Source organism: Lycium barbarum, chromosome 11 (genome assembly GCF_019175385.1).
Source record: "Lycium barbarum isolate Lr01 chromosome 11, ASM1917538v2, whole genome shotgun sequence".
NCBI lineage: Eukaryota > Viridiplantae > Streptophyta > Magnoliopsida > Solanales > Solanaceae > Lycium > Lycium barbarum.
The window spans coordinates 23,484,119-23,492,895 of NC_083347.1; the positions used below are offsets into that span (position 1 = coordinate 23,484,119).

An 8,777-nucleotide genomic window follows, 5' to 3' on the forward strand; every position below is an offset into this window, starting at 1 on the left:
AACTTTAGCAACATTTGTGAACCATTTTAAAATTTAAGCATTATATTTACTCTAAATTAATTAACCTAAGTTTGGTCGGATAACCGTAAGTTAACGGATTCTAAAGGATGCCTAACCCCTTCCCTTTAGGATAATATAGAGCCCTTACCTAGAATCACACTGGTTAAGCAGACTATTAACGGAGGTTTAGTTTTAACTTTACCTTCGTTAACAATTAGGTGTCCTAATTCACCGTAAATTAATTAGGTGGCGACTCCTTAAAACAAAAGAATAAATGGGAATCACCAATACGTCATACTCCTAAATCAACCCGGTTAAAATGGGGTGTGACAGTGTGGAGGTAAGAATTTGAAAAATTAATTCTCGCCAACACTTCAGTTTGGGGTCGGTCAATGATGCTAATGAGTACACGTGTTTCCCGTACCCAATCTAGACTTGTTCCACCATTTGTGTGCTAGTTGTGCTAGTTTTAATTCCGAGCATGAGTGGTGGGCGAGGTATCACTGATCGTTGAAGATTTTCTATTGTACTTATTGGGGTGAGCTGCTCACCTAATCTGCTGCACCGGACTCCATTTTTATCATTTTCTCTATCTTTTACTTTCTAGATAGTTGTGTTGCCAATTCAGACCTGCGTTTCCGTATTGGTATCTCTTGTACTTATGACTCCACGTTACGGGAGTGTGTATGGTTCTGTTTTTCGCATACTTGAGTTATATATTACTTTTATTGACTTACACCTCTTTCTCACTCTATTTTCCGCATAGTTATTGGTTAAAAGAACTTATGAATAATCAGGTTCGCCTATGGAGATTGGATAGTTGCCTCACGGCTATCTCGATTTTGGGTCGTGATAATTTTAATTGTAATTTTTTTCTTATTAACTTGCATTGTGAGACTTCGTTGACACGCCAACAAGTGTCAACCTTAAAATGAGTGGACACGATGACTATTTATCACATACATAAATCTTGATATCAATCTAAATACAATGTTGAATCGTTAAAAGTTTGACATATAGAGAGAGTATCAACAAATTACTTCTTCTTTTCAATTTCTTTCCCTTTAATAATTTTCCTTGATATCAAATTTACAAAATCTAATTACCTCATACATGAATGAATCATAAATGTGTACAAAATCTCTTATATGGAAAAACTATGAGTGTGAAAGTTTGACTTCACAACTTAGATTATTTGGAAAATAGAACTTAAAATGGAGGACGAAAATAAATAAGGAAAAAAATTCATAGAGTTGCAAAATTTATTCGCGTTCATACTACCTGGCTAGCAAAATAAAATGACAACATTGCCCATTGTGTAAAACCCCCACACTACTTTACATGCCAAGTATAGCCTCGTATGTGCCGATTCAGAATTGACATTGTGAATTATGTGCTGGAAAGTGAGCTCCGAATATATATCTAATTCAATTTAATTTGTTATTCCGCACATACACACACATCTATGATTCAGCCTCAAAAACTCCGATTTTACCAAACCTAAGTATCTACATTTGGATCGTCACTTTTCATACTAAGGGTAAGATCGGAAGAAAGTACCACATTTCCTCATTGAACATACCACAATTGTCTCTTGAAATGTAACGGGCAGTTAGAAAACTGGGCCCCATCTGTACTTACATTCTTCTAAACTAGCAAAAAGCTGGCTAAACATCTGTCGTTATTACTTCAGTTGCTGTCTTGCCAAGTACACTGGCTATGGAATCCTAGACAATAGTTTTCTGTGGCTTCTTCAAAAACTATTTTCAGAAAATTGAAACATCGTTGAGATCGAGGGGAAAATTGGACAAAAAAATGAGTAAGTCTAGTTCATCATCTCTTGAAACAATTGAGCAGGTACGCACGTATATATGTGTAGCATTATCAATTTCCAATTATTTTTTTAGTTTTAATATTCAAGATGTAGGTAACTTACAATTGGAATTTCGATTCATTCGAAATTGATTGTTTATTTCTAAGTTTTGTTTTAGATCTAGTTGTTACCTTTTTGGTTATGCATTTGCATGCCAAAAAGGAAAGATGAATTATGCTTTGCTATCCTTCTCCTTGTGCTTAGTTTTCTATATCTTTTCATTGATTGATGAGGAAATTTGATGAGGTCCGAATATATCATTATTTGTGATAGCCTCTTATAATTGATTAGTGTATAAACGGTAACGATTGTTCAAAAACTGTATTTAGTTCATGCTATGAAAGTCGTGTTATGGCTGATTGTCCTAATAATTTAATAAATAAAATTTATGGTAACTTGATTTTAATTAGTTCTAAACAATTATTATTTGTAAGATCCAAAAATTGATAATTTGTTAAGAAATTTTCTAGACTTAATTTTATGAGAGAATTGCTTTTTGCTATTATTTTAGGAAATATTTCTGTGGCACAAATTTTAATTAGTCAGAGTTCTACTATAGAGAGTATTCGTAATAGAGAGAATACTAATTGAATTATTTGAGAGTTAAATCCTTCCATCATTAAATTTACTCTTGATGTTATTTTTCAACTAATACTAGCATGTCATCTCTTGATATCTAACTCTATCATGTTAGATATGTCTTTAAAAACAAAAGAAATATATAACAGGATTATAACAATTCTTGAAAAGGGGAGGCATATTATAAGGTCAAAAATTTTAATTCTGATATATGTGTGCGTGCACGCGTTTCTCTGTGTGTGAAAAATGACACTTTACTAGAACCAATGATGTCATCCCGTGAATTTTGGCAAGAAAAAGAAATGTCAAAGGATAAAATGTCTCATTTACTTGTGATATTTGAAAAAAAAAAGTCGTCTTGTTATTTAATGACGTGTCGGTATCATAAAATCAAATGTGTAACCATTTGTAGTCTTAACTGTCAATTCTACAGTGACGTCGTGTACATACTTTTTCTATAGTAAAATCTCGAATATATTATAAAACATTTAACGGTTTTGTAGTCTAGTTGTTCATTCTAATTCTTTTCAGGTTAAAAAGGGAGCATTTCCCTAAACTAGAGCACACAAGAAATGACCATACTACCCTAAATCCTCCTACAAAACCCTTTTATATATATATATATATGTTTTTGTTGAGTTCTTCCTCTCAACTCAGTTTATCAAGTTGATCTGAGTTTCTCTTTCTAAACTCTTCCAATTGAACCGCTAAATATACTATAGGAACACTCCTAACCATGTCAAGCCACCTTTTTATTTGCTATAAACCAACTCCTTAGCATGTTGTGACTATGTTTTTGCTCCAAATCTGCTTTTCAGCTTATAAAGATTCCTATAGAAAAAATACTTGTTCTATGTCGGCTATGCGAGGGTACTAAGGGATTTATTATGGCCAAGGGTTACTCTACCCTCTGTCTTAATATTTTGGGTTGGAAAATTCCACTTCAAATGAAGAAATTCAGAATTTTATTTTTTGATATTTTAATTGGCGAATTTATTACTCCTATTTATAAACTACCCTTATTTCCATTTAGGGAGGTGATGCAATATGGCTCGATGAACCGCTCAAATTCTTTGATACCAAAATGAAGTGTAGCATTATCGTAGAAATAATAAACCCACCATGGTTAGGGTCGATCCCACGAGGAGTGCGTGTGAAGTGTCTAAAAGTGTATGAATTTGGGAATTACGCTGCTAAAAATGATTTGCTTTCTCTAATGAGACAAACCGGGGTTGTAACCTCAATATCGCATAGTTAATTCATGGGTATCCTTATCTTGCCTAAATACTATGGATTGGTGAATGGCGATTATGGTCCAACGGCTTAATTAGCCACTAGAATTGTCCAATTCTAACAAGCTTATCCCTAAGAATTTTTCCAAACCCTAAGAAATGTTTTAAAATCCAATTGATAATGACCCAAGTAGAAATCTCCATATTCCTAGTTTGATTTCATTAATCAAGCAACATTAATTTTTTAATAAGATCAAATCATTGCTACTTATTAAACACCCAATACAATTTTCACTTTTTCAAGCAAGGAATAGATATTGTAAGGGTTTAATGTAGTGTTTGCAACCACCAAATTGACAAATAAGCATATAATAACAAGTAGATGATCACAATCCAAATAATAATAAGCAAGATAAACAAATACGCATTCAGAGTTTACAACTCCAGCTATTAAGCTGAGCTACTCATGCTAGATTTTGAAAACACAAGAGAAAAGGAAAAGATAGACATAATTAAAAATCAATTAAGCAAGCAAATGAAAACTCTGTAATGAAATTCTTCAAATCCTCTCCAAAGTAGCTAAAGTTGCTCTTCGAACTCAAAAGATACAAATGCTGCCTATGAAAATGACCTAGTTTCTAGTTTCTATTTGTAATCGTCCAAAAGGTGTGACAAAATAGCCCTCAGGTTCAGCTACGTGGCCACGCAGACATACATGGCTGATTCCAATAGCTCCCACAACCTTTGTTCATTCTTCTCTCCTTCGCTTCATGGGCAAGGTTACCATCATGGTAGGGCTAGGTGGCACATACTCTTGTGATCTTTTGCTCTTTCAGTCTTTTTCTTCACTTTTCAGTCTCCATGTCCAATTTTATACAAGTGTTTGAAACTATTTCCATCCTCATGCTTTTCAAAGGCTCCAAAACCTGAACTTACATTATTCAAATCATTGTTAGGCCAGTAATCACATAAATGGGGATGAAGCTATCATCAAAAATAGAACAAGTTAGCAAAAATGCCAACTTGTCAATATGCTTGACCTCATAAAAAGAATCAGGCTCGCACATCAAAAAAATTTCTATGGTCCTAAAAAAATTGATAAATGCTCGATTTATTGTAATTTAAGTCTTAGATAATGTAATCAAATAATTCAACCAATCACCTCTTTTAGTTTTGTGAGGTGAATGAACCTAGCTCTACACAATTTTCTCTCATTTGGTTATTGTTGTGCATGACCATGGTGTGGTGGGATGGATGAAATCTCTTCACCCTTAACTAAAGGTCTCGTCTTCGAGCCCTGTGATTGAAGAAACCGATGGTAGGGAGAACTGACCTTCTCCTTTATAAGGCTTGCGATGTTTGGATTAATCGGGTCAGTGGCTTCCAAACGTACTAGATGATTATACCTATAAAAAATAAAAACAAAAAGACAAAACACAAAAGCCAATAGCAGGTGATATGGTTTCGCTCTGTGATGGAAAGATAAAGGAGATGAGGCTTAAATGAATGCCATTAGTACTAAGTCATACAGATAACATATAAGAAGTAGAACATTATAGGAGGTAAAGTTTGGGGGAAATGATCTGGTTCATGCTTTTGTCATTTCTAATTGTTGAGATTGTCATAACTTGAGACATTATGAAAATGTTTCTCTTTTTGGTTTCATTAAAACCTACCATCATTCAAGTTTCCCCAAGAAAATCTAAATGTACATTTCTAATTATACAATGTATATAGATATTCTTAGAACTAATTAGCCAAGTACCAAAAGAGTAGTGAAATCTAATTACTTAAGCTTTCTCCTAAAAGTTAAACTCTAAATGACTAAGTTCAATCATAGACAAGAAAGCAATAAAGTCTTAACTAATTGATCAGATTTTGATTCATTCCTAAATAAGCTCTTAATAAAATGATAAACCTTTAAAAGTTCATTCAGTACTTATTTTTCTTCATTTAGTAGAATGAAGAACCAATATCAAACAATTCCTGGTTGAGACGCTTAAGAGATAATTAGCTTGATGAGTATTTTCTTTTCTTCGTCCTCCTGTTTCTGTATGTATATTTGAGGACAATATCACTTCAGGTGAGTTTACTGTTCTGAATAGTGAGAAAGACTTTTTGAAATTAGATTAAATCGATCTAGAATTTAATTCATTGATTGATATAATGATTATATTTGTAGGAGGAATCGTCTGAGGAATTGTCTGAGGAACCTAGGAGGATTATGCCAGCATGGCTTGGACGCTTCCTGAAGATGACATTCTTTGGGTCTTGTTTGGTGCATGATGAACTCCAAAAGAATGAACTTAACAGGTATTGCATCACCTGTGATTTAGCTTTATGCAGGTATTGCATCTCTACAGACAAACACAATGACCACAAGCTATTGACGATTTATCGACATGTTTACAAAGATGTTGTTCCTCTCGAAGAGATGAAGAGTCATATTGACTGCTCCAAAATCCAGGTAATTAATGTTTAAACGAATATTAGTATGGTCGCGCGCCCAGAACACATGTTTTAGCCTTGTGTGTTCATAACTCAAAATAGGTGACCTAACAGCCACCGCCCGACTAAACATACGAATAGACACTAGATTCATATGAGCTACCAAGGAGTAAGCAATGATCTTCCTAAGATCAATCTCCCTTAAAGTGGTTGAGGAAGTATATATAAGATCGATCTCCCTTAAAGTGGTTGAGGAAGTATATATTAGAGCAATCGTGTCTATAACTAATTTCAGGTCCTTTATTTTTGTTCTTATGACATTTGGTACATGCAACAACTAGAAAAGAGATCACACTTATAGTGTAATATTGGTACTCTAGATGTTAATTAATTTGAACACTAAAATGAGGGATTAGACATAAGTATGGTTGATGTAGGTCTTCTAAGACATTAATTTATTTGAATAGTTGACTGCGGATTAGACATAATTATGGTTGATATTCTTTGGGAGGGAAGAAAAAGGGGAGGGGTTTGTCTATTTTATATTTCCGTGATAAAGAGTGATCTAATATAGACTTTGGATCAAAATAAAGTTTGATGGTTTGAAAGCAAGATCTCTTTACTTTTTGAACCATAGTCTTAATTTGTTGGGTGTGCAAACAAAATCCTATATTGTGAGCCAAAAGGAAAAGAAATGTTCTATATTGTGAGGCGAAAAGAAAAGAAAGCTGTATATAAGATGTGAAAATATTCTTAATGGTGTGAGACCTTATGGAAAAAACCATGTGAGTTTGACCTAAAACGAATAATATCACACCATACCATGTTAATAGTATCTTTGGGTGGTCTTATGCAAACAATTAGTTACTGGGCTGAAACTAGACTAGATTGTCAAGAGGCTCCTAATTTGCGCCCGTTTGCACATTGTTTGATTATATCACACATTTATAGCTCTAAAGCATAGATTAATTAGTAGTAAAAATTTACAATTCGTTTTGTTATTTTTGTGCATAATTTGCATCTATATGAGAAACTACAACTATAAAAAAAAAAAAAAAAAAAAAAAAAAAAAAAAATTGGAATTAGCAACGAACTTCGTCGCTAAATCGTTCGTAGCTAAAATAATTTTTTGATAATCTGTCGCTAAAGAGGATTACTGAGTTCAGCTATACAAAATTTGTCGATCGCTAATTCCTGTTTTTTTAGTAAATGTACTGATGAAAGATATTTTCCTATTGACACTGCTGCAGCCATACAAATGCAACAAGAAATGGGTAATATCTTTGAATCCGCTACCACATTGTGGGTCGGGCTCTCTAGTTGCTGGAGATCCAACTTGTTACATTTGCAAGAGGAGATTGCATGAGCCTGACCAGTTTTGCTTCTGCTCCATTGCCTGCAAGGTAAACCTTAAAAACTTCTTCTTTTTCTTGTAACTAAATTCTTTACCAAAGGTTTATTGATCTCTCGATTTCATCAATTATTACATTCAATATTGACAATTTGACATTGTATCTCTTCTAGTGATTAATTACTTGCTAAGGATTCTATAAAGTTTATGGCTTAATACTTAGTCAGTCCCTTAAACTTGCCAGGATATTTCATTTATACGCTCGAACTAAATCTTGTTCCAATAAGTCGTAAAACCCGAGGTATTTTCTATTCGAGGTTGATGTTTATAATTAAAGGAGATGACTTATTTATGTAGTTAACTAACTACCTAATTGACGAATGAAAACACGCGCAACCTTTTTCCAACATTTGAACCCAAAGTGTCTAATTGGAACACTTTATTAGAAATTGAGATGTTCAATTGGAATAGGGCTTAGTTCAAGAGTCCAAATAGAATATTCCAAGCAAGTCTAAGGGCTGGCTGTGTATTCAGCCAAAGTTTATTATATTGTTTAGGTTTATAAGTGATCGGATGTACATTTTTAATGTGTTTAGTGATTAGGGATATCTAGAGATGTACATCCGCATCCCTACACTTGTATAATATTGTAAGACACACATGTACATGTTATTCTTTCCACTGTATTCTGAAAACACTTTGCCTTAACCATCTCTAGGAAATTCAATTTAACAGGAGCATGTGCCTCAAAGCCTCGCCATAATCTATGTGACCAAATTGTTATTGCAGGTTAAGCTACACGAATAGTATAAAAAAAAAAAAAAATTACACATATAAACAATTTAAATGTTTTTACAATTGCGCGACATGTTATGTGTACTTATGTATGATGGAATTTGCAGGTGGAAGCCTTAGTGAGGAAGAGCAACGAGGCTGGTGGCACTTCTCTTCAAGCAATTGGTGAAGCTTTAGAAGCTATTCAAAATGTTGAGATCAAGCGCAAGCGCAAGAGGAAGGGGATTCCTCATAGAGCTCCTTTGAAATAACATTAATTTCATGAGCCAGTTGCTTTAATTTGATCATTTTGAACTTGCTTTGTATAATGAAACTAGGAAAAACATCTTAACCTTTAAAAAGCTTGAAGCATTGTGAACTATGATTTGTGTTGCTACTAGAAAAACATGATAGATCTGCGTTTTGAGGTGTTTTAAGACTTCGAGCCTTCTCTTGCATGTCACTGTGGTAAAAAATGGCGCATACTTTTTAATGAGTCTGAATGGAATAAGACTCTATT

The 8,777-nt window shown here is 33.7% G+C and overlaps 1 protein-coding gene across 2 annotated transcripts; it reads left to right on the forward strand.

The window, feature by feature from the left end:
* Positions 1 to 1,404: 1,404 nt before the first annotated feature.
* Positions 1,405 to 8,702, forward strand: LOC132617856 (protein RGF1 INDUCIBLE TRANSCRIPTION FACTOR 1-like). Of its 2 annotated transcripts, none has more exons than XM_060332928.1 (4): positions 1,405 to 1,857; positions 5,867 to 6,151; positions 7,383 to 7,535; positions 8,386 to 8,702. In XM_060332928.1, exons 1-4 carry the CDS (start codon positions 1,816 to 1,818, stop codon positions 8,527 to 8,529), a joined length of 624 nt encoding a protein of 207 aa, XP_060188911.1. In that variant the 5' UTR covers positions 1,405 to 1,815; the 3' UTR covers positions 8,530 to 8,702. The 2 variants fall into 2 exon arrangements, with proteins under 2 accessions (XP_060188911.1, XP_060188912.1); XM_060332929.1 differs by having other exon boundaries at positions 1,405 to 1,819.
* The last annotated feature ends 75 nt before the right edge of the window (positions 8,703 to 8,777 follow it).